At 44.8% G+C, this 23,096-nt stretch overlaps 1 protein-coding gene across 1 annotated transcript in view; it reads right to left on the reverse strand.

Moving 5' to 3' along the window:
• The window catches only part of LOC128353997 (plakophilin-4-like), a 68,189-nt gene that overhangs the window by 41,877 nt on the left and 3,216 nt on the right, over nt 1-23,096 (reverse strand). Inside the window, exons 4-8 of the mRNA XM_053314249.1 lie at nt 22,608-22,612; nt 12,299-12,411; nt 7,878-7,912; nt 6,691-6,807; nt 2,236-2,390 (exon numbers count right to left, since the gene is read on the reverse strand). Of these exons, the coding sequence (XP_053170224.1) occupies nt 2,236-2,390; nt 6,691-6,807; nt 7,878-7,912; nt 12,299-12,411; nt 22,608-22,612 (425 nt within the window). The remainder of the gene's footprint in view (nt 1-2,235; nt 2,391-6,690; nt 6,808-7,877; nt 7,913-12,298; nt 12,412-22,607; nt 22,613-23,096) is intronic.

The following is a 23,096-nucleotide window of genomic DNA, read 5'->3' on the forward strand; positions in this document are numbered from 1 at the left end:
GAGGGTGGGAGGGAGGAAGGAAGGAAGGAAATGAGTAAGGAGGAAGGAAAGAAAGAAGTAAGGAGGGAAGAGGACTGAAAGAAAGAAGTAAGAAGGGAGGGAGGAAGGAAGGAAGGAAAGGAGTAAAAAACAAAAAAGTGGATTTGAAGGGTTTTAGCTGATGTTCTTCATTATTCAACACGATGGTAATTATTGAGCTCCACTCGCTGTCATCACTCTGAGGAAGGAGATTATTATTCATAGCTGAATATTTGACGTGACACCAACTGAATAGCAGTCACACAGTAATTGGATTTTTTTTTTTTTCCGTCCCTCATTTGAGAAAAACAAGCTCCTTTATCATAGCTGTTCAGGGCTTTCAATCATATTACATGATCTTCATCAGCAGATGCAGAGTAGGAAGGGAAGGAACGGAAGGAAGGAAGGAGGGAAGGAAGGAAGGAAAAGAGTAAGGAGGGATGGAGGAAGGAAAGGAAAGGAGGAAAGAGGGAGGGAGGAAGGAAAGGAGTAAGGAGGGAGGAAGGAAGGGAGGGAGGGAGGGAGTAAGGAAGGAAGGAGGGAAGGAAAGGAAAGGAGGAAGGAAGGAAGGAAAAGAAGGAAGGACAGGAGTAAGGAAGGAAGAAAGGAAGGAAGGAAGGAAGGAAGGAAAGGAGTAAGGAGGGAGGGAGGGAGGAAGGGAAGGAGGAAAGAGGGAGGGAGGAAGGAAAGGAGTAAGGAAGGGAGGAGGGAAGGAAAGGAGTAGGGAGGGAGGGAGGAGGGAAGGAAAGGAGTAGGGAGGGAGGGAGGAAGGAAGGAAAGGAGTAAGGACGGAGGAAGGAAGGGAAGGAGGAAAGAGGGAGGGAGGAAGGAAAGGAGTAAGGAAGGGAGGAGGGAAGGAAAGGAGTAAGGAGTAAGGAGGGAGGGAGGAAGGAAAGGAGGAAAGAAGGAAGGAAAGAAAGGAATAAGAAGGGAGAGAGGGAGAGAGGGAGGAAAGGAGGAAGGGAGGAAGGAAGGAAGGAAGGAAGGAAGGAAGGAAGGAAGGGAAGGAAGCAAAGAAAGAGGGAAGGAGGGGAAGAATGAAGGAAAAATTAAAGACGGAGGAAGAAAGAAAAGAAGGAACAGTCAAAAAAGAGATGGAGTCAATTTGACAACAGGAGGGTTAAAGAACAAGTTGAGTCCCTTCTTACTTCACCTGTTGGTTTTCTATTGTTGGTCCAGATCCAGTTTATGTGATATCGGGCAGATTTACCTCCTTAAACTGTTCGTAATCTTGCACAAGCGTCTTAAATCTAACCTGACACGACAGATGGTTTGCTGTCGGGGACCATCTGAGGAAGTCGACCTTGAAAGCATCTGTCTCTTGCCGTCTTTACCTAATCCGGTGCAAAGTCGGACATCAGGCATCTGGATTTATGAGACTTCACTAGTTTTAAATTTTCCTAAATCCAGCTGCAGAATTCAGCTGCTGATATTATCTTAAAACACTGATAGCATAGCAAGATTTGGCTTCATGGATGTATTAAAGGAGCTGGATAAGGCTCTGCTGCACGGCCTCCTAGTGGCCACTTGTGGTACTGCAGCAAAAAAAAAATATAGGGGTCAAGATTGAAATTCTGATTATTAAAAAGATTTTTTTTAAACGTTAGAAACAAGCTGCATTTATTGTCCATTCAGCTTAATTAATTGTCTCTCCCAGCAGCAGCTTTTTATCTGCCGCTTAATGCAACACACAGCAGAACATGAGCAGAGATATTAGAGCTGAGTGAGTTACCATGACGATAGTTCACACATCACTTCCTGGTTTTTAATAATTAGTCAGTAAACTAAATTTCGCTGTGTGTTTCAGCTTCTGTCAAACTAACAGAGCTGCAGCGGCTTCCTGTCTAAGCTTTTCAAAATAAAACCTTTGTTATTGTGTGTTTCTCATTATTAGGGAGGGAGGAAGGAAGGAAGGAAGGAAGGAAAGGAGTAAGAAGGGAGGGAGGGAGGGAGGAAGGAAGGAAAGGAGTAAGGAAGGAGGGAGGAAGGAAGGAAGGAGGGAAGGAAAGGATTAAGGAGGGAGGGAGAAAGGAAGGAAGGAAAGGAGTAAGGAGGGAGGGAGGAAGGAAGGAAGGAAAGAAGGAAGGAAGGAAGGAAGGAAGGAAGGAAGGAAGGAAAGTAGTAAGGAGGGAGGGAGGGAGCATTTCCTCCCATAGCCCACCACTGTAAAAGAAAACTGAACTGATTAACATCATAACTCAGTGACATCACTCCTACCTGGCCCGATGCTTGACCCTCGGCTCTCGGGCTTCTCGATATCGAAGCCCGCGGCTCCGAACGCACCACGTTCTGGTTGCTATAGTAACTGACGCTGCTGTCCTGGTAGCCGCTGTCTGAGTAGGAAGTCATATGGGCCGAGTGACCTGCTGAACCTGAGAGGAAAGAGGAAAGAGAGAGAGAGAGAGAGTGAGAGAGAGAAATTTAAAATCATTTGCATATTATCTCACTCGGCTTTCAACTCCTTTCCTTCCTTCCTCCCTCCCTCCCTCCTTACTCCTTTCCTTCCTTCCTCCCTTCCTCCATACTCCTTTCCTTCCTTCCTTCCTTCCTCCCTCTCTCCTTAGTCCTTTCCTTCCCTCCTTCCTTCCTTACTCCATCCCTCCTTCCTTACTCCTTTCCTTCCTTCCTCTCTCCCTCCTTACTCCTTTCCTTCCTTCCTTCCTCCCTCCTTACTCCTTTCCTTCCTTCATTCCTCCCTCCTTCCTTACTCCCTGCCTTCCTTCCTTCCTCCCTCCCTCCTTACTCCTTTCCTCCCTTCCTCCCTTCCTTCCTTCCTTCCTCCCTCCCTCCCTCCCTCCCTCCCTCCTTACTCCTTTCCTTCCTTCCCTCCCTCCTTACTCCTTTCCTCCCTCCCTCCTTACACACACGTGTGGATATCTGCATTAAGGCTTTATATGCTGCTCCTGGAACAATCTGCATCCTGTACAGCTTCAGTAAAGATGGCCTACTTTCCTCCTGTAGGATGAAGAGGAGGAGGGGGAGGAAGGAAGCAACGTGGGGGGGGGGGTTTATTTATATTATCCGACCACTTCAACCGTACGGAAGATAAATAAGAACTATTTGTTTTTAACCCTCCTGTTGACTCCATCTCTTTTGACTGTTCCTTCCTTCTTTCCTTCCTTCCTCTTTCTGTAATTTTTCTTTCTGTAATTCTTTCCTCACTTCCTTCCATCCTCCCTCCCTACCTTCCTCCTTTCCTACCTTCCTCCCTCCCTCCTTACTCCTTTCCTTCCTTCCACCCTCTTAATTCCTTTCCTGCTTTCCTTACTCCTTTCCTTGCTTCCTCCCTCCCTCCCTCACTCCTTCTTTACTCCTTTCCTTCCTTCCTCCCTCCCTCCTTACTCCTTTCTTTCTTTCCTTACTGCTTTCCTTCCTTCGTACCTCCCTTCCTTCCTCCTTTCTTTCCTCCCTCCCTCCCTCCTTACTCCTTTCCTTCCTTCCACCCTCTTAATTCCTTTCCTGCTTTCCTTACTCCTTTCCTTGCTTCCTCCGTCCCTCCCTCACTCCTTTTTTACTCCTTTCCTTCCTTCCTCCCTCCCTCCTTACTCCTTTCCTTCTTTCCTTACTGCTTTCCTTCCTTCATACCTCCCTTCCTTCCTCCTTTCTTTCCTCCCTCCCTCCTTACTCCTTTCCTTCCTTCCTTCCCTACTCCCTACCTTCCTTCCTCCCTCCTTATTCCTTCCTTCCTCCTTTCCTTCCTTCCTCCCTTCCTTTTCTAAAAATCAGCTGCATCCTTTTTTCCCTGCAATCTTCTCAAAGAGCCGTCCAGAAAGATAAAACTGAAAGTCTATCTTCCTTCCTTCCTGCACACAATTCACAGCTGCACCGACTGCATCAACGGTTCGCTCTATCAGCCCCCTCCCCTCCTTCCTCCTTTCCTCCCTCCCTTCCTCCCTCACTCACTCTTTACTCCTTCCTCCCTCCCTCCCTCCCTCCTTCCTTCCTCCCTCACTCCTTTTCTTCCTTCCTTCCTTCCTGCTTTCCTTCCTTCCTTACTCCCTACCTTCCTTCCTCCTTTCCTTCCTCCCTCCCTCCTTACTCCTTTCCTTCCTTCCTTACTCCCTACCTTCCTTCTTCCTCTCCTCCCTCCCTCCCTCACTCCTTACTCTTTTCCTTCCTTCCTTAATCCCTACCTTCCATCTTCCTTTCCTCCCTCCCTCCCTCACTCCTTACTTCCTTCCTTCTTCCCTTCCTTACTCCTTACTTACTTCCTTCCTCCCTCCCTCCTTCCTCCTTTCCTCCCTCCCTGCCTCCTTACTCCTTTCTTTCCTTCATTCCTTCCTCCCTCCCTGCCTCCTTACTCCTTTCTTTCCTTCATTCCTTCCTCCCTCCAGATGAAAGAATTTATTTTTCCCTGCAATATTCTCAAAGAGCCGTCCAGAAAGATAAAAGTGAAAATCTTTCCTTCCTGCACACACATGAATCCACAGCTGCACCGACTGCATCAACGATTCGCTCTATCAGCCCACCCCCCTCCCCTTTCCCCCCTCTCCCCCCCTCCCCTCCCCCTCCAATCTTTCTGGCTGTGAGGAAACTTGATGGACTGAAATGTCAGCCGCTCCAGTGAAGATGCCTAATGTCCGACAGCGCCAGGCGGTGGTTCTACTGCTGAGCATCCAGGTGTGAATGTGTGAAACTCTTCTGACCCGACGCTTTAAAAAACCAAGAGAGGAAAATTCATACTGGATTTTTGGTTGATTGCTTCTTCCTCTTTTTTTTTTGACTGTTCCTTTATTTTTCTTCCTTCCTTCCTCTTTCTTTAATTTTTCCTCCATTCTTCCCCTCCTTCCCTCTTTCTTTGCTCCCTCCTCCTTCCATACTTCTTTCCTCACTTCCTTCCTTCCTCCTTTCCTTCCTCCCTTCCTTCTCTCCTTACTTCCTTCCTCTTTTCCTCCCTCTCTCCCCCCTTACTCCTTTCCTTCCTTCCTTCCTTCTTTTTTTCTTCCCTCCCTCCTTACTCCTTTTCTTCCTTCCTCCCTCCCTCCTTACTCCTTTTCTTCCTTCCTCCCTCCCTCCTTACTAAAGCACATTGAGTTGCCATTGTGTATGAAATGCGCTATATAAATATAAAGTTATATAAATATAACTGCCTTGCCTTACTCCTTTCCTTCCTTCCTTCCTTCCTCCCTTACTCCTTTCTTTCCTCCCTTACTCCTTTTCTTCCTCCCTGCCTCCTTACTCCTTTCCTTCCTTCCTCCCTCCTTCCTCCCTGCCTCCTTACTCCTTTCCTCCCTCCCTCCTTACTCCTTTTCTTCCTTCCTTCCTTCCTCCCTCCTTACTCCTTTTCTTCCTTCCTTCCTTCCTTCCTACCTCCTTACTCCTTTCCTTCCTTCCTTTTTCCTGTCTCCCTCCTTACTCCTTTTCTTCCTTCCTTCCTTCCTCCCTCCTTACTCCTTTCCTTCCCTACTTCTTTCCTTCCTCCCTCCCTCCTTACTCCTTTCCTTCCTTCCTCCCTCCTTCCTCCCTGCCTCCTTACTCCTTTCCTTCCTTCCTTCTTCCCTCCCTCCCTCCTTACTCCTTTCCTCCCTCCCTCCTTACTCCTTTTCTTCCTTCCTTCCTCCCTCCCTCCTTACTCCTTTTCTTCCTTCCTTCCTCCCTCCTTTTTACTTGTATGTATAATTCAACATAAATTTGAGCAACTGCCTAGAAAACACACATCAACCTCCTTCTGTAGTGTTAATTACGAGTGGGAGCGGTGGGATCTGTTATGTCGGTTCAGATATCTCCAGCAGTGTGAGGATGTGGGCGGAAACACATTTAATAGTTTTTTGGGCAGCAATAGAAACCTGAGACCTGGCACTGAGGATAGAATAAGTAATAATAAGTAAAGGATGTTATTTGTCTTCATTTAAACTCTTTCATATTGAATTATTTAGAAAAGTAGTTAATAACTTTTCAGGGGCAAATTGACTGTTCCTTCTTTTCTTCCTTCCTCCCTCTTTCTTTACTATTTCCTTCATTCTTCCCCTCCTCCCCTCTTTCTTTGCTCACTTCCTTCCTTCCTTACTTCCCCCTCCCTCCTTATCCCTTTCCTTCCTCCCTTCCTCCATCCCTCCTTACTCCTTTCCTTCCTCCCTCCCTCCTCTCCTTCCTCCCTCCATCCTTATTCCTTTCCTCCCTCCCTCCTCTCCTTCCTCCCTCCATCCTTATTCCTTTCCTCCCTCCCTCCTTCCCTCCTCCTTTCTTTCCTTCCTCCCTCCCTCCCTCCCTCCCTCCTTACTCCTTTCTCCCTCCCTCCCTCCTTACTCCTTTCCTTCCTTCCTTCCTTCCTCCCTCTCTCCTTACTCCTTTCCTTCCTTCCTCCCTTCCTTCCTTCTTCCCTCCCTCCCTCCCTCCTTCCTTACTCCTTTCCTTCCTTCCTTCCTTACTCCCTCCCCCCTTACTCCTTTCCTTCTTCCCTCCCTCCCTCCTCCCTCCTTTCTTTCCTTCCCTCCTTCCTTCCTTCCCCAACAGGAGTTTTAAAGAGAAAGTAAAGATGTAAATATTGATTTTGTCACTCAAGTATCTTAAGTCAGTAAGTCGTCCCCACGGTAACGATGCAAAATCTTCTATAAGTGAAGAAATAATTCACTCACAGCCGACCAGAGAGACACTGACAACTCAGACTTCCAGATTCTGCTTTCAGATTCATAACCGCTCAGACTACTTCTGTTCTGTGTACATTTAACAGACCCTCACTGTCATGCAGGGAGGCGCGGTCCGGTTCATGCAGGTAGAGTCCGTCTTCTGCCTCTAGGTGGCGACCGGGACATCCAGACGCCTCCGTGGCTCCGCCCTGCGACTCTCCACCTGCCCAAAAAACATCAACCAATCATTTAAGTGCAAAATCACATTTAAGAGACACATTACAAATAGAAAAAAGAAAGTGTCTGTCTTAACGAAAAACAATATAATATCCCTCCCTCCCTCCTTACTCCTTTCCTTCCTCCCTCCCTCCTTACTCCTTTCCTTCTTTCCTCCCTCCCTCCTTACTCCTTTCCTTCTTTCCTCCTCCCCTCCTTACTCCTTTCCTCCCTCCCTCCCTCCTTACTCCTTTCCTTCCTTCCTCCCTCCCTCCTTACTCCTTTCCTTCCTCTCTACCTCCTTCCTTACTCCTTGTCTTCCTTTCTCCCTCCCTCCCTTACTCCTTTCCTTCCTCCTCCCCTCCTTACTCCTTTCCTTCTTTCCTCCCTCCCTCCTTACTCCTTTCCTTCCTCCCTCCCTCCTTACTCCTTTCCTTCCTTCCTTCCTTCCTTCCTCCCTTACTCCTTTCCTTCCTCCCTCCCTCCTTACTCCTTTCCTTCCTTCCTCCCTCCTTACTCCTTTCCTTCCTTCCTTCCTTTCTCCTTTCCTTCCTCCCTCCCTCCTTACTCCTTTCCTTCCTTCCTCCCTCCTTACTCCTTTCCTTCCTTCCTTCCTTCCTTCCTTACTCCTTTCCTTCCTTCCTTCCTAGCATCACTAGTCTAAGAAATGAACTGTATTGATTCTTTGACAGAATAATGCAGCTTTTTATAACAGCATTTTTGTTTTATTGTGAAGCCGACAGTGAGGAATGAGCCAGGAAACAGAGGAGAGAGGAGATCTGTGACAGAATAGTAAATGGTTTCAATTCACAGACTATATTTATGTATAACGGTGGAAACATTGTTTGGTTTTGCCTGACTGGCCGCTGCTGCTTTCAGGCAATTTTCAGCTCTTTCTGCTTTAAAAAAAAAAAAAAAGCTCTATTTAGTGGATTTTATCTTATTTCAAGCTCTGGTATTTACCATGAATGTAAAACTCAATATCGAGCATCACAGGAAAGACTCTATTATCTGAAGCAATATTTCCTCTTTATAAAAATAGCTCTATATAATAAAACAGGAATAAATAAATCCTACCTGCAGATCTCCATGCAAACGACTTCTCAGATGAGCTTTAGCAGAGGAGAGGAGGAAGGAAACGGAGAGAGAGAGAGAGATGTAAATCAAATCAGAGTCTCGGTCCAACACTTTACATTCAATCAATCCACTCAGAGGAAGAAAAAGGTTTCAAATATATGAAAGAAATAAAAAGATATATCATCAGGAATACTCTACCTTAAAAATATTCCTTCAGGCTCAATGTGAGAGAAACTTGAAGAGAATGAAGCGGCTGTGGTTATTATTATTGTGTGAGTTTAGATTTATTTCCTCTCAAAGTGATAAAAATAAAAGTCAGAATGAATTGTAATGTAAGTAGTATAACCTGAAACACAGCCATGGGTTAGGGTTAGAGTATGGGGCAGATAAATAATATACTACAAGATGATACTGTGGTTTTAACCCTCCTGTCGTCCTCCCGGGTCAAATTGACCCCATCTCTCTTTCCTTCCTCCCTCTTTCTTTAATTTTTCTTTCATTCTTCCCCTCCTTCCCTCTTTCTTTTCTCCCTCCTCCTTCCTCACTTCCTTCCTCCCTCCCCCCTCCTTTCCTTCCTTGCTCCCTCCTCCTTCCTCACTTCCTTCCTTCCTTTCTGCTTTGCTTCATTCCTTCCTTCCATCTTTCCTCCTCCCTTCCTGCTTTCCTTCCTTCCATCTTTCTTCCTCCCTTACATCTTTCCTGCTTTCCTTCCTTCCATCTTTCTTCCTCCCTTACATCTTTCCTTCCTTACATCTTTCCTCCTCCCTTCCTGCTTTCCTTCCTTCCTTCCTGCTTTGCTTCCTTCCTTCCATCTTTCCATCTTTCTTCCTTCCTTGCTGCTTTCTTCCTTCCATCTTTCCTCCTCCATCCCTCCCTTCCTTGACCTTGAGGACAATATGAGGATTAATTGTTAAATATAAAGACAAAACTGCATCTTAGACTATTTTTTAGATGCAGCAGAGGATCAAATCAAAATGGAATAAAATATAAAATATAAATAAATATGAAGTCCCTCTTCCTGCGCTCACTGCCTGGCGGAGTATTAAATCCAGTGTTGGAGTGAATGTGAAGGTTTGTGTTTGTGTTCAGGGTGATGTATGCCGGTTGTGACAGGACAATGTGACTGTCAACTAGCTGTACATCATTACTCATGAAGACAAATATCACCATTATGAGGTTTGACAGATCAGTCTGACGGCCGACTGGAATCTATAAAACTACAACACAGTATTTTTAGGTTCATTTATAGAATTAAAAACAGATGCAGTCTGTAGCTCCCAAACTCAAAAGGACCAGAAGGCCTCAAAAAAACATTTGTCACATAAGAGGATAATTTAAAATCCCCATTTTGTAGCATTTACATGTGTTTTTATGCGTTAAAACCTCACTGTTCAGCTTATAATTATATATAAACGGCATTCAGCCCCACTGGATGTCATCAGTCTCTACATCCATTTCCAAGATGGTCGTCACATCATAAACTCTCTCAAATTAAAGCTAAACAGTGCCTTAACCCTCCTGTTGTCCTCAGGTCATGGAAGGACAGGAGGAAGGGAGGAAGGGAGGAAGGAAGGAAGGAAGGAAGGAAGGAAGGGAGGAAAGAAGGAAGGAAGGAAGGAAGGAAAGGAGTAAGGAAGGAGGGAGGAAAGGAGGAAGGAAGGAGGAAGAAAAGGAGTAAGGAGGGAGGCAGGCAGGGAGGGAGGAAGGAAGGAAGGAAGGAAGGAAAAGAGGAAGGAAGGAAGGAAGGAAGGAAGGAAATGAGGAAAGAAAGAGGGAAGGAGGGGAAGAACAAAGGAAGGAAGGAAGGAACAGTCAAAAACAGATGGGGTCACTTTGACCCGGGAGGACGACAGGAGGGTTAAAATATGCTTCTGAAAACATTCGAGGTGAGAAATAAGCAAAGCAGTGACAGGCTTGATCCATATTTGATCAGCAGTGCCTAGTTTAACGGTTTTATCACATTTGATTTGGTGTGAGATGCTCGTGCTATAGTTCGCCATATGCATACATGGAAATCACCTATAGGTGCTCGATACTTTATAAGACACTAAAGGAATCTCTGTGATGGTGTTTGCTCTTGGTTTTAAGTTGCGTCTCGGATGATTGGATTACAATTGGACAGCATCATCATTTACAGAAGTATGATATTCAATCTGAGCATCTTTAAAGTGACACTGATACCAGCTGAGTACTTCATTCAATACCCATTAACACATTTACTGCTCCGTCTTATATCCGGTGGAACAGGCGGGACACACTTTAGAGCAGGGAGGTCAAACATGAGGCCCGTGGGCCAAAACCGGCCCACCAAGGGGTCTCATATGGCCCACTTTCCTTCCTGTTTTCCTTCCTTATACATCCATCTCTCTTTCCTATCTTCTTTTCCTTCCTTCTTTCCTTCCTTCCTGTCTTCTTTTCCTTCTTTCCTTCCTTCCTTTTCTTCCTTCCTTCTTTCCTCCATCTCTCTTTCCTATCTTCTTTTCCTTTCTTCTTTTCCTTCCTTCCTTCCTTCCTTCCTTTCTATCTTCTTTTCCTTCCTGTCTTCCTTCCTTCCTTCTTTCTTTCAATCTTTTTCCTTCCTTCCTTCCTCCCTCCCTCCCTCCCTCCCTCCTTCCTTCCTTCCTTCCTCCCTCCCTCCTTTCCTTCCTTCCTTCTTTCCTTCCTATCTTCTTTTCCTTGCTCCCTTTCTTCCTTCCTTCCACTGATCCGGCCAAAGAGACCAAATCTGGCTGTATGTGGCCCTTGAATGAAAATGAGTTTGACCTCTCTGCTTTAGAGCATTTAGGTGGCATCTTGGCTGCTGAACCACTAAGTGCACTAACTCAGATTCACCACGACTTCACCACCACAGACGGCTCGTAGCTGCTGTGGCAGTGGACCAATCACATGATGCATTAAATCGAAGAACGCTTGAGTTGATTGGCTGTGAGGGAGTCATATCTTCTAGCTCTGGGTGCAAAAAAGATCGATTGCAGGTATCGTTTGACTGGAGATTATTTTGGTCAATACCTTAGGTTCCTTCTTTCCTTCCTGTCTTCTTTTCCTTCCTTCCTTCTTTCCTTCCTATCTCCTTTTCCTTCCGTCCTTCCTTCTTTCCTATCTTCTTTTCCTTCCTTCCTTCCTTCCTTCTTTTCCATCCTTCTCTTACATCCATCTCTCTTTCCTATCTTCTTTTCCTTGCTTCCTGTCCTTCCTTCCTATCCTTCCTTCCTTCCTTCCTTCCACTGATCCAGCCCACATGAGATCAAATTTGGCTGTATGTGGCCCTTGAATGAAAATTAATTTGACCTGAAGAACGCTTGAGTTGATTGGCTGTGAGGGAGTCATATTTTCTAGCTCTGGGTGCAAAAAAGATCGATTGCAGGTATCGTTTGACTGGAGATTATTTTGGTCGATACCTTAGGAGGCATTTATTACTGATAGCCAGCTCTCATGTTGGGTAAACACTAATGCATCCTGAAGTGTGAGGATGTAACACCATCAATTCAGAGCATGGTGGTTGTTTTATAGACGCCGATGCCAAATTACTTTGTCCTGCCGAACCTCAACAGTTCTAGTCTGTCCATGTATATTAGCTCTAGAAGCTTTTTTTTCATACTCTTCTTCTCTTCAAAACAGATCTGGCAACAGACTGATGCAATAACTGAGCCTCTGGCGGAAGTGACGTAGACAGTAATGAAATCTGATCAGCGGGGGACACGAGCGATGTGTCCCCTGCTGTCCGCTTGTGTTCAGATCACTGTAACGCATCTTAAAAACCAAAGTGCAAACAGCATTTTCCTTTTTTTGCGGCTAAAAGATACAGTAAGAGCCATCCTGTTGTCCTCGTGTCAAGGAAGGAAGGGAGGGAGGAAGAAGGAAGGAAAGGAGGTAGGAAGGAAGAAGGAAGGAGGAAGGAAGGAAGAAGGAAGGAAAGGAGGAAGGAAGGAAGGAAGGTATGTAGGTAGGGAGGTAGGAGGCAGAAAAGGAGGAAGGAAGGAAGGAAGGAAGGTAGGTAGGTAGGAGGGAGGAAAGGAAAAGAGGAAGGAAGGTAGGAGGGAGGAAAAGAAAAGACGAAGGAAGGTAAGAGGGAGGGAGAAAGGAAAAGTGGAGGGAAGGAAAGAAGGACAGAGGAAAGAAGGAAGGGGGAAGGAAAGAAAGAGAGAAGGAGGGGGGAAGGAAGGAAAGGAAAAGAGGAAGGAAGGTAGGAGTGAGGAAAGGAAAGGGGAAGGAAGGTAAGAAGGACAGAGGAAAGAAGGAATGGGGAAGGAAAGAAAGAGAGAAGGGGGAGGAAGGAAGGAAATGAGGGAGGGAGGAAGGACAGAAGGAAGGAAGAAAGGGCGATGGAGGGAGGAAAGAAGGAAGGGAGGAAAGAGAGAGGAAGGAAAGAAAGAGAAGGAGGGAGGGAGGAAGGACAGATGGAAGGAAGGAATCATATCTACCTGCTACTGTCTGCTGCTGGTGACTCGGCTCCCAGCATGCACCTCTCCAGCTGGCTCGCCACGATCTGCCGCTCCTCCTCCAGCTCCCGAGTCAGCCGCTCAAACTGGAGCTCCTAAGGCGAGACATTTACAGCAATGATTACGACCCCGACATCCACAACGACACAGCAATTTAAGCAACCCCCCCCCCTTCCCCCCTTCCTCCTCCTCCTCCTCTCTTATAAGACCTATTTGGTGCCAGTCAGAATTAAATGTAAAACCCATTTTGTATTCAGTTCGCATGACTTGACTGATTTCTCACCGGCTGTGAGCTCGCTGAGAGACTGCAGAGTTTTTCTTTATTTAGCTATTTTTTTTTTAAAGCCTGTTAAAGTGGATTCAACATTTACAACATTGAAAACTGTGTTCAGGACCTTTAAACAGCCTTCAGTTCGGCTACAGCAAGTTACAAGTATGTGTATAGCTATAAAAGCAAAGATGAAATACTTTACATAAACAAGTCTAATTAATTAACCTACCTGTCACATTCTGTTTTTTTTACTCTGTTGAGGTTTAAATAGGTCCAAACATTAAAACTGCAATAGCTGCAACAAACTATTCTCATTATAAACCTTTAAATTACAAGTAGGACCCAAATGCAGAAATAGTGGATTTATTTCCAACACAAGAGGAACTACAAATGATTTGAACACCAGAAAAAAACACACAGGATAGTAAGCAGACCGTTTACACTGTAATAAACTACACGATAACCCACAATGCATTTCGTCCCTACCTTAGCTTAAATCAACAGGCTGAAGCTGATTTTATTTTAGCTCTAACTCTGTAAATATACCACTTTATCCACATTTCTAACCTTTTTATGAAGAAAGTAAAGTAGCCCTTTAGATCCACAATGTTAATTTGTGCTAATTTGTCCAAATAACACCTATTTAAAGTTTTGTTCCTGCAAATTCGGAGCTAGCAGTAGCGAGTAACGCACTTCCGGTTATTTTCACAAAATAAAACACCCGTTACCTTACCGTTACCTACCCAGCCTGAGGCCTGAAGCTGATTTTATTTTAGTTCTAACTCTGTAAATAAACCACTTCGTCCACATTTCTAACCTTTTTAGGTAGAAAGTAGCCCTTTAGATCCACAATGTGACGCTAACTTGTCCAAATAACACCTGTTTAACGTTATGTTCCCGCGAATTCGGAGCTAGCCGTAGTAGCTAGCCGTAGCGAGTAAAGCACTTCCGGTTATTTTCACAAAATAAAACACCCGTTACCTTTTATTATTAAGACAACCTTAAAGAAAGAATTGGTGTTTTTATTTTGAAAACAGCAAGCGGACATTCCCTCGCTGTAGCTAAACATAGATATATATTGGTAGCTACCGTGGTAGAGATCTGTGACGTTTGTATTTTGGGGTCTTTTTTTCAGACGTGCCGTTGCCGTCTTGGGTTGAAACAGTTTAAACCGTTTTTTTTTTGTTTTTTTTTTACAGTTGAAACCGTTGAAACACACTACATACTTCAAATGACGTCAGAGTTAGTACTAGTAGTAGGAAAGTATGCGGTTTCTAACAGACATACAGAGACTCAAACAATGACTGAACTGAAAACCAAAACCTATATAGACATGAGGTGATTACTAAACAAGACACAGGTGACACACGAGGAAATTAATTAAGGCGGGGAAAACACAGGAAGTATAACTAACTACACACACGAGGAGAAGATATCTTTCAAAATAAGACAACAGACACAACAGGATGTGACAGTTTGGATAATAAAATGTCAGAAATGGTTGAAAATGTCCTTCATAATTACCCCAAAGCCAAAACATCAAGTCCAAAACCCAAAATGATTCAGTGTAGAGTGAGAAAACTGGCAAATATTCACATTTTAGAAGTTGAAGCAGGTGAACTTGTTGCGTTTTAGCTTTAAAAATGTACTTTACCCTTGTGTCGGCCTCCCGGGTCCAATTGACCCCATCTGTCTTGACTGTTCCTTCTTTCTTCCCTTCCTTCCTTCCTTCCTTCCTTCCTTCCTCCCTTCCTTCTGTTCTTATTTCCTTACCTCCTTCCTTCCTTTCTTCTGTCCTTCTTTCCTTCCCTCCTTCCTTCCTTTCTTCTGTCCTTCTTTCCCCCCTCCCTCCTTCTCTCCTTCCTTCTTTCCTCCCTCCCTCCCTCCCTCCCACCTACCTTCCTTCCTTCCTTCTTTCCCTCCCTCCTTCCTTCTTTCCTCCCTCCCACCTACCTTCCTTCCTTCCTTCCCTCTCTCCTTCCTTCTTTCCTCCCTCCCACCTACCTTCTTCCTTCCCACCCTCCCTCCTTCCTTCTTCCTCCCTTCCTCCCTCCTTTCCTTCCTTCTTCTTCTTCCTAACTTCCTTCCTTGACTCGAGGACGACAGGAGGGTTAAATGATTAATCCATGATCAAAATTGTCCATATTTACATCTGTCACATGCTTTTGTCCAAAGAAACATTTAAAACAGATGAGCATAGGAGCTCATTTTGTTTTAATTAGTCTATTTATTTTATTCAAGTTTCATGATAGTCAAGTCTCAGCTACAGCTCTTCTACACAATTGTTTTCCTCAATTCAACATCTGGCTTTGATTATTTAGTGAACATGATGTGTGCAATTACCTTAATTTAATTTGCACATTATACTCTAATGGTCATACTGTGTGAAGCATTGTGTATAAATTGTGTTTACGTGGCATGCTGACTAATACTCATCATTACATTTTCCACATATCTTTGCAAATAAAAACACAGCTTGCTTTTCTTATAAGCTATTTAAACACCAGGAGGAGTTATAGCTGTATTTGTACTGTGCAAACAATTATATATTAACTGATTATAATCAATAAATCAGGAAACTTGCACTGCTGAATCTACTGGATGACGCAGGTTCATCACATTTCTCTATTTATTATTTGTATTTTTTTATTTATTTTAAAAAGCTCTTGGCTCTTGTTGCCATGACGACCCCCAGAGAAGTAAGTTTCACACAGTAAATTATGATCGAAAAGCAGCATCTAGTGCTATTTTCACACAGCAGGATTCATTAAAACGGCTGAGAAGTCGTGCTACTTTGTTCTTTATGACAGTGACCTCCGGGTCTTTAAGATGACGACAACATCCTTGAGTTTTCTAGATCAGTGGAGAGACGAATAATTGCAACAAGTGGAAGATGTATTAAAGGTATTGACCTATGACTCAGTCTGTCCAGGAGTAAATAGCCTCTCTCTGCAGTGCTGTTGTGGCAAAAAGAAATCCACTCAAGACTCACTGTCGAATCAAAGCTACTTGAGAAAGGGAGGCAACGTTCAGATACAACAAGAGTGAAACAAAAGACTGGATATCATAGCTACAGAAAGGAAGAAGAGGAAAATCTGTGGAGGAAGATGTCAAAAAAAAAAGGCCCAAAGGTGAAAGTTCACAGGGCAGTGATCTCTGGCTGTGTTCGAAACCGCATACTACATACTTCCATCCTACACACTAAAGGACCAGATAGTAAGCAGACCCTTTACACTGTAGTAAACTACACGATAACCCACAATGCATTTGGTTCCTACCCGAGTTGAAATCATTAGGCTGAAGCTGATTTCATTTTAGCTCTAACTCTGTAAATATACCACTTTATCCACATTTCTAACCTTTTTAGAAAGGTAAAGTAGCCCTTTAGATCCACAATGTGGCGCTAATTTGTCCAAATAACACCTGTTTAAAGCTTACTGTCATTTTCATAAAATAAAACACTCGTTACCTTTTATTATTAAGAAAACCTTTAAAAGAAACGATAGAATTTGTGCTTTTATTTTGAAAACAGGAAGCGAACATACCCTCGCTGTAGCTAACTTGAACCCACCAAGGTGGTGATCTGTGACGTTTGTATTTTGGGTTTTTTTCAGAAGTAGCATTGCATCTTGGGTAATGTGAGTGTGAGTAGTCAGCTCTTGATGCATACTCTGCATTTCTGGAGAATCTAGTAAACCATCCAGGAACTTCTCACATACTCTAAATCACATACTACACAGTTGAAACACACTACATACTTCAAATGACGTCAGAGTTAGTACGAGTAGTAGGAAAGGATGAGGTTTAGAACAGTCCCTCTGAGATACTGAGAGATCTCAACCACCAACAGAGCAAAGAAAGAGAAAAAGCAGAGCACAGGAAGTCTTGCAAGAATTTCAGAATAAAGTTCATTGGTTTCGGCAAAAAGGAGGAATGTGCTGGAGTGGCATCCTTTTCCTGTTTTTATGCAGACTTGAGCACACAGTGTTCCCATTGATGTTTTTAGTGAACTCCGATCTCAGACTGATACTCAGCCAGGAACTAGCATCTGTCCTACAGCTGCATGCAGAGATTCCCTCCATGATGATTTTACTGCATCAATGAGCGGCTGAACATCCTCCTCAAGTACTTCACCAGAGAGAGAAACCAAGTCTCCTTACCAAGACCCTCCTTACTCCTTTCCTTCCTCCCTCCCTCCCTTCCTTCCTCCCTCCCTCCTTACTCCCTTCCTTCCTTCCTCCCTCCCTCCATCCTTACTCCTTTCCTTCCTTCCTCCCTCCTTTCCTACCTTCCTCCCTCCTTACTCCCTTCCTTCCTTCGTCCTTCCCTCCCTCCCACCCTCCCTCCTTCCTTCCTTCCTTCCTCCCTCCCTCCTTACTCCTTTCCTTCCTTCCTCCCTCCCTCCTTACTCGCTTCCTTCCTTCCTCCCTCCATCCTTATTCCTTTCCTTCCTTCCTCCCTCCTTTCCTACCTTCCTCCCTCCTTACTCCCTTCCTTCCTTCGTCCTTCCCTCCCTCCCACCCTCCCTCCTTACTCCTTTCCTTCCTTCCTCCCTCCTTTCCTACCTCCCTCCCTCCTTACTCCCTTACTTCCTTCATCCCTCCCTCCCTTCTCCTTCCTTCCTTCCCTTTTCCTGGTTTTAGATCATCGGTAGAGAATAGAGAAATAAATCCTTAAGACAAACACAAGACATTTTATTTGATATGTCTCTCACTTAATCTTCTAGCACATACTGGAAATGTACTATTAGCTTGTACCTTTTCGGACACACTGAGCTGTAATTATCATCTCACTCCTGAGAGCATCCTTTGCCGTCTGGAGACACGCAACCATGGTAACCCGCACCAACCATAAAGACTTAGCTCATTAAAAATATACATTACGCCTACAAAGTGAAACCTTACTTGGATTTAAGTGTTATTGACATTGTGCCAGAGCTGAATGATATTTATACTGGTGTAGTGTCCAATGCTTTTATACTGGAATACTGTATTTACCCTAAAGTAGTGGGCACTTCCTGTACTGTACTATTGGTATCGGATATAGTAGAAAAGCTTGCATACTGTTTTAAAGTACTAAATGCAAAGTACATGATCATCCCTATGTGAAAATCTCTGAGATACCGAGAGATTAGGGCAAGAATCAAAATCATGATTAATTGAACTTTTAACCTTGAACCTTCCTTCCTTCCTTCCTTCCTTCCTTCCTCCTTCTCTCTTTCTTTCCTCCCCTTACCTTCCTTCCTTCCTTCCTTCCTCTGTCCTTCTTTCCTTCCTTCCTCTTTTCCTTTCTCCCTCCCTCCTTCCTCCCTCCTTCCTCCCTTCTTTCCTTCCTTCCTTTCTACCTTCCTTCCTTCCTTCCTCCTTACTTTCCTTCCTTCCCTCCTTACTCCCTTCCTTCCTTCCTTCCTCCCTCCCTCCTTACTCCTTTCCTTCCTTCCTCCTAAAAACAAAGGGCTGAATTAGTATATGTGTGTGGGTTAACGGGACTCAGTGTTTTATGATTAAGTGTATCGCTGGTGCACTGTAGGCCAAATGCCATCCTGATTTTACTCTGAAAGGCCAACTTGTTCATGATGATAAAGCCTTAAAAAGAAGCTTTCAACTGCTTTAGACATGATTTGGCTCAGAGATAATATGATATCTATCTCAAAATATAACACTCGTGGCAATTTTGGCAACTTCACTAAATAACATGACCTATTTATTAAAAGGCTTAGGAGCTGGTAGGGATTCAATTCTTTGCTTAAGGGCACTAAAGCGGAGCAGATGTTTGTCAGCTATAACCAAGTGGCTGGTAGTTTTGGCACTGCCTCGTTTTTTTATTTTTTATTCTGTTACATAACACGGAGGCTTCCCAGCTGCTTCATAAATCTTCTAGGCACCACAGCTGGTGTCATCGTGGAGGTTCACTGGAGAATTAGCTGTCTGCGAATAACGTCTGAATACAAAACAAGCCGGCTGGAAAACTCACACACATATATAGATATATTTTTATATATACGGCAGGAAACTCTGCTGTCAGAGTCGTTCAGGAAATATTCTCGATCAAAGTGAAAGATCTGATAAGAACGATGTGTTTTACTACGGCTCAGTAAACCTGTGGCTTCACTGTAGTTTAAAGATTTGAAGTCGCTTTTATAACTTTCTGATCCATTACGTGTTTATACTGACTTACTAGAAACAAACTAAGAGAGGTAAACATGGAAGGAAGCGAGGAAGAAGGAAGGAAGAAGGAAAGGAAGAAAGGAAGGAAGAAGGAAGGAAAGGAGGGAGGAAGGTAGGAAGAAAAGGAAGGGAGGAAGGAAAGAAGGAAGGAAGGAGCGAGGGAGGGAGGGAGGGAGAAAGGAAAAGAGGTAGGCAGGAAGGAAGGAAAGAAGGGATGAAGGAAGGAAGGAAGGAAGGAGGGAGGAGGGAAGGAAAGAAAGAGAGAAGGAGGGAGGGAGGAAGGTAGGACGGAGGGAGGAAAGGGGGATGGAGGAAGGAAAGAGAGAAGGAGGGAGAAAGGAAAGAAGGAAGAGAAGAAAGAAGGAACAGCCAAAACTTCTTGATGTGTCAGGGAAAAACCTCGTATACTCACACGATGAAACGAATGCGTGTTACCATGGCAGCCAAATTATCCTGATTAATTGCATACAGTGGACCACTTATACAGATTGCCTCGGCGGTGTCGACGGACAGTATCGACCCACGATAAAAAAAAAAGCACAGAGGAAGGAGGAAATGGAAAAGCAGCTCACTGTTACAAAAAATGAATGATTGTGATAATGAAAGTGTTGGATGGATAGAGTCAGTCTTTCATTTACTAACCGACAAAACACTACAAAGTTTATTATCCATCAAAAGCAAAAGTTACAATAAAAACTTACTCCTTCCTCCATTCCTTCTCTCCTTACTTCATTCCTGCCTCCTTCCCTCCCTCCTTACTCTTTTCCTGTCCTTCCTCCCTCCTTTCCTTCCTCCCTTCCTCCTTACTCCCTTCATTCCTTCCTTCCTCCCTTCTTTCCTTCCTTCCTCCCTCCTTTCCTCCCTCCCTCCTTACTCCTTTCCTTCCTTACTCTCTTCCTCCCTCCCTCCTTACTCCCTTCATTCCTTCCTTCCTCCCTCCCTCCCTCCCTCCCTCCCTCCCTCCCTCCTTCCTTCCTTCCTCCCTTCCTCCTTACTCCTTTCCTTCCTTCCTCCTTACTCCTTACCTTCCTTCCTCACTCCCTCCCTCCTTACTCCCTTCCTTCCTCCCTCCCTCCTTACTCCTTTCCTTCCTTCTTTCCTTCCTCCTTTCCTTCCTTCTTTGTCCCTTCCTTCCTTTCTTTCCTGAGGACAACAGCAGGCTTAATTACACACTAATTTCAGCAGAACAGTTTCTTCTGCAGCTTATAAATGTAATGAACTCCAAAACATTCCCCTCGGAGATTTGAAACCTTGATTATACGCACTTTCTTTTTTTTGTATTAATAAGATTCTTGTAACAGCTTATATTAATTTGTTGTTTATTGTGTAGTTGGGTTTGTTTCTATCTAGCTGATTATGTTCCTGTCGCCTACATCTCTGAACAGTTCATCATCTATTCCACCTCCGGACCGCTCTGATCTGCACACCAATCACTGCTCTCCGTTCCACGCAACCCAATTAAAATCTAAAGCTGAGTGATTGTTCACAGAATAGTTTAACCCTCCTGTCGTCCTCGAGTCAAGGAAGGAAGTTAGGAAGAAGAAGAAGGAAGGGAAGGAGGGAGGAAGAAGGAAGGGAGGAAGAAGGAAGGAAAGGAGGGAGGAGGAAGGAAGGGAGAAAGAAGGAAGGAAAGGAGGGAAGGAGGAAGGAAGGAAGGAAAGGATGGAGGGAGGGAGGAAAGAAGGAAGGAGGGAGGGTGGGAAGGAAGGAAGGAAGGAAGGAAGGAAGGTAGGTGTGAGGGAGGAAAGAAGGAGGGAGGGCGGGAAGGAAGGAAGGAAGGAAGGAAGGTAAGGTTAACCCTTGTGTCGTCCTCCCGGGTCAAATTGACCCCATTTGTTTTGACTGTTCCTTCTTTCTTCCCTTCCTTCCCTCCTTCCTTCCTTCCTTCCTTTCTTCTGTCCTTCTTTCCTCCCTCCCTCCTTTCCTTCCTTCTTTCCTCCTTTCCTTCCTTCCTTTCCTTCCTTCCTTCCTTCCTTCCTCCTTTCCTTCCTTCCTTCTTTCTCCCTTCCTTCCTCCTCCCTCCCTCCTTTCCTTCCTTCTTCCTCCCTTCCTCCCTTCCTCCCTCCTTTCCTTCCTTCTTCTTCTTCCTAACTTCCTTCCTTGACATCAGAACCAGCGAGTTTTACTTCTGCGTACAAAGTGTTTTTAAAGGCAGTACTAATTTACAACCTTATGCCAAACACACACACACACACACACACACACACACACACACACACACACACACACACACACACACACACACACACACACAATACAAGGGACTCACTATACATCACTGTGGCTCTGGCTGCATGAAACTTTAATGATCCCCATGAGGACTCTGGGTACACACAGCTCATTTTACAGCGTTAATAAGTGTTGATTTTTCCGCGGCAATTACTCCGAGTTAATTGGAGAGATGTTTGTCTGCTTACAGCGCTGAGATGGCTCCGAGGCGGCTCCGAGGCAACCGCTCCAAACCATCACAGAAAGGAACATTTATTGTGCAACTGGAGAAAAGACGGAGTTTAGTTTTGGATTTCAGACTAATATGAGCTTGTTTACACTGTGTTGACATTTTACTAGGATATTAACCCTCCTGTCGTCCTCGAGTCAAGGAAGAAGGGAGGAAGGGAGGAAGAAGGAAGGAAAGGAGGGAGGGAGGAATGGAGGAAGAAGGAAGGAAAGGAGGAAGGAAGGAAGGAAAGGAGGGAGGGAGGGAAGGAAGGAAGGAAAGTGGGTGGGAAGGAGGAAGGGAGGAAGAAGGAAGGAAAGGAGGGAGGAGGAGGAAGGAAGGAAGGAGGGTGGGAAGGAAAGTAGGAAGGAGGGAGGGAGGAAAGAAGGTAGGTTTGGAGGGAGGAAAGAAGGTAGGAAGGAAGGAAGGAAGGAAGGAGGGAAGGAAAGAAGGACAGAAGAAAGGAAGGAAGGAGGGAAGGAAAGGACAGGAGAAAGGAAGGAAGGAGGGAAGGAAAGAAGAACAGAACAAAGGAAAGAAGTAGGGAAAGAAGGACAGGAGAAAGGAAGGAAGGAGGGAAGGAGGGAAGGAAGGAAGGAAGGACGGAAGGAAGGAAGGAAGGAAACAAGAAAGTCGACGCAAATATCAAAACAATAAACTCTGACAGTCTGGAAATAAGAAAAAAATCATTCAGCGCTTGATTGATATTTAGTTGTGTCTCACCTTCATGCAGAGTTAACATCAACGTCTAAATGAGTCTAATTAATTAGCGTGTTAGCGAGGTGATAAAAGAGAACAAACACAGTTACTATCCCACATAGGAAGATGCAAATGATTAATTACTAGTGAGGAGGTAAAGTGAGGAAGAAGTGGAGAGGAGCTAATAAAGAACCAGAGTCTGTAGCAACGGTAGCAGCTCTTTGATGCTGAGCAGGTATAATGCTGAAAATGAATTGGCAGCTATTTTGTTAATCGATTAATGGTTTTGGCTCATTAGGGGTCAAATTTCTCTTTTTTAGTGTTTTATGACAATAAACTAAATATATTTGCGTTGACGACTGTTGCTAGGGACAAAAACAAGACATTTAGGTTGCTTCTTGGGCTTTTTTCACCATTTTATATCATGACTAATCAATTCTTATTACTAATAAAACTAATTATTAGTTCCTCCCTCCCTCCCTCCCTCTTTCCTTTCCTCCTTCCTTCCTCCCTCCTTCTTTCCTTCCCTCCATATTTTCCTTCCTTCCTCCCTCCCTCTTTCCCTCCTTCCTCCCTCCTTCTTTCTTTCCCTCCTTCCTTCCTCCCTCCCTCCATCCCTCCTTCCTTCCTTCCTTCCTTCCTTCCTTTCCTTCCTTCTTCTTCCCTCCCTCCCTCCCTCCCTCCTTCCTTCCTTCCTTCCTTCCTTCCTCACAAAACCTCACCTGAAGTGTGAAGGGACAGTGTGGGATTCATACTGACACAATCACTACTTCCTGTCAAACAACATGGTGCTTAAACGTGCCGCATAGTGTCACCGCGTCACTGCTGCTGACTGTGCCTCTTCTCTCTCTTCTCTCTCTTCTCTCTCTCCTCTCTTTCCTCTCTCTCTTCTCTCTCTCTCCGCTCCTCCTGCATCTCCTTACATCACTTGAGAGCAGAGCGAGGAGACAGGACAGGACAGGAACACATACACAAGACCCTCCTTGTTTCAGCCTTGCCACATCATGGCACGCCTGGAGGGGTAAACAGAGCCACATTGGTGCCCTGTGCTCGTCACCTCGTGATGTTTGGAACGGAGCCACGGAGCCAACAAGCCAACAAGCCAACCCCCCCCCCCCCCCCCCCCCCCCGATGCAAAGCCGTGCCAGGCGGAGTCGTACCAGCTGGAGGCTGCTGGACGCTTCGTCTATCTTTATTTCTTCTTTT

Source organism: Scomber japonicus, chromosome 24 (assembly GCF_027409825.1).
Source record: "Scomber japonicus isolate fScoJap1 chromosome 24, fScoJap1.pri, whole genome shotgun sequence".
Taxonomy (NCBI): domain Eukaryota; kingdom Metazoa; phylum Chordata; class Actinopteri; order Scombriformes; family Scombridae; genus Scomber; species Scomber japonicus.